The 2,500-nt window shown below is 36.4% G+C and overlaps 1 protein-coding gene across 6 annotated transcripts in view; it reads left to right on the forward strand.

Annotated features, from left to right (window-relative positions):
- Positions 1 to 2,500, forward strand: part of LOC125034157 (trichohyalin-like) — a 29,511-nt gene that overhangs the window by 24,144 nt on the left and 2,867 nt on the right. For 4 of the 6 annotated variants that reach the window (XM_047625831.1, XM_047625830.1, XM_047625833.1 and 1 more), the window contains 5 exons: positions 1 to 39; positions 506 to 739; positions 1,669 to 1,767; positions 1,915 to 2,018; positions 2,484 to 2,500. The exon at positions 1 to 39 is cut by the window's left edge and continues 87 nt beyond it; the exon at positions 2,484 to 2,500 is cut by the window's right edge and continues 76 nt beyond it. In XM_047625831.1, coding sequence (XP_047481787.1) covers positions 1 to 39; positions 506 to 739; positions 1,669 to 1,767; positions 1,915 to 2,018; positions 2,484 to 2,500 — 493 coding nt within the window. Of the gene's footprint in view, positions 40 to 505; positions 740 to 1,029; positions 1,136 to 1,668; positions 1,768 to 1,914; positions 2,019 to 2,483 lie in introns of those variants that run through there. The other 2 variants (XM_047625834.1, XM_047625836.1) reach the window with 2 other exon arrangements.

Here is a 2,500-nt window from a genome sequence, read left to right on the forward strand (position 1 = left end):
AAACTAAAGAAGAATGAAGAATCTATACAAAAGATGGAGGTGCTGAACATTTTTCATTTGTAGTAATAACTGCGTTTGTGTGTCATTTTTGGCTCTATAAATGTTTACATGATAGGCAAAAGGGAAGCAAAAGGTTTGATAAGCAACTGTTATATACAAATTAAAGCTACAGATCTAATAACCTATTGATTATATATAAATGTGAGCAGTTTAGGAACAGTGTGGCCATTTGTACTTTAGAAGTACAGTGTGCTGTACTGTAGGTCTGTAAGTGGTGTTTTTGTGTGTATGCGGGTATACAATGGAAAGGGTTAAGGATTCTAGGAGTATGGCAGAGGTTTTATAATATGAAGATGTCCCCAGTATCTCAAGATAGGTAGAGCGTCGATAGATATTTAATGGATAGTTCAGAAATACTGCCCTGAAATTCAACACACACACACTCCAAACGCGTACATACACATCTAGTCTACTGGACTAATTCAGAGAACTTCTGACCTGACAGAACCGGCTACTCCTGGTGTCCAAGCAGAGGGAGACACTGCTCCGGGAGCGGGAGGAGGTCACACGCCAGCTGGAGGAGGCCAAGAAGGACAAGGAAGAGGTCGCGAGGGAGAAAGAAAAGGTCATGAAGGAAAGAGACGAAGCGGCAAAGGAGAGGGAGGAGCTCATGAGCGAACGGGAGCGGATGTTGGAGAAGGAAGCAGCGTCGTGGCCCTTAAAGAGTGATGTTTCTCAGGTAAAAAAAAATACATATGAAAAATATTGATAAATTCAAAGTACAAAAAGGCTGCAGATACAATCACGCACGAGCGTAAACACACACACACATACACACACGCGCGCGCACGCACAACACACATTTCTTTCTCCAAGCAAAGTAATAATTAGACTAAACCATGTAATTTTACATGCCACAGACACACACAGACACGCTTTTCTGCTCATAAGAAATCTTATTATGTCATATCAACCCAGCCAATGTTAACTTAAAGCGCACTGGATGAAAAGAGGTATTTTCTATTACAGAAAACTCAAATTTAGGGAATCGGAAAGCTCTGAATCAACATGCGAGAATCTTACATAAGCCTTCCCCCTTTAATGATAAGAAGGATATGCTGTTGTGATCCATATAGGGCTTCGAACACAGAACTCTGCCTCGTGCTACTGAATACTTTCGAGTTTACTTTCCATTCTCCACCTACCACACTTTCCACAGTGATGTGCTTTGTTTACGAGGTGTACGCTAGCCCAACAGCTTCGATCGAAGGCAGGATTATTTCCTACATTAAAGTTGATATTTTGGGACTGTGTGGGGCCAGGGCTTGTCCATACATATACTTATATTGACGTTTCGTATGCTATGCCTTGTATGTGTGCGGAATACATACATGTGTAATTATGTGTTTATACTATATACATCTGTATATGTGTGTACACTATATGCTGTTATAAATGTATGCATAATATTTATTATTTATAGTGATGATAACGTATACAACTGTTTGTGTCCACTATATAAGTGTGTAAACTGTATACACCTATATATAATATTACCTATTACCTATATATATATATATATATATATATATATATATATATATATAGATAATAATATATATATCATCATCAGTGAATGAATTTTTCAATGACATATATACTTACTAGAATAGAGCAGCCTCAGACGAAGAATGCAACTTGAAGAAACAGAATGAAGAACTTCAGCAAAAATTAAAAGTCGTGTCAGAATTCTTCCAAAACAAACAGGTGCTTTCATCAGAGATTAAGCATTGCTCTGGATGTACACGTGATATCATGTACATTTTGTAGACAATACTTGATTTTGACTATTTTCTCTATATTGTTGTTGTTTTTTATTTATTGTACTACCTATCTCATTTTTGCCTCTGACAGACGCGCCTCCGAGAAAAATACGAAGACAGTAAAGAGGAAATCCAAAAATTAGAAAAGGAACTTGAAGACCTAAGAAAAGCGGAAAATCTTCGAGTGACTCTCAGGTGCAAATAGAACGGTTTTTGCATGATTGATATTACATGATAATGAAAATTACATCGAGTCAAATTAATACTATATGCACAAAGTAGATGTGGTATGAAATGACGATACACATTATTTTCCATATGTATTTTTATTCATATATTCATCTCATGTAAATAGAATAACCACTGTAATTTCGAGAAAAGTATATTTTGATATTGAAATCTCTCTTTCTCTTTCTCTCTCCCTCTTTCTTTCTCATGTTTTTTTCTCTCTTTCTCTCCTTCTGTGTGTGTATCGTTATCTATCTTCCATTTTCCCTCCCAAATAAGCTTTAATTCCATCCATCAATTTCGCTTCTCCTTTTATCAGTTGCAATCAATGCAGCATCCCTTTTTAATTTCCCTTGATATTTCTGCTCTTTTTACTGATAAAAGAAAGGAAGAAGACAGAAGAAAGAATCGATTTTTTTTCCTCTCTTTTAGAAAGATGCTGCGATGGT

Source organism: Penaeus chinensis, chromosome 17, assembly GCF_019202785.1.
Source record: "Penaeus chinensis breed Huanghai No. 1 chromosome 17, ASM1920278v2, whole genome shotgun sequence".
Lineage (NCBI taxonomy): Eukaryota > Metazoa > Arthropoda > Malacostraca > Decapoda > Penaeidae > Penaeus > Penaeus chinensis.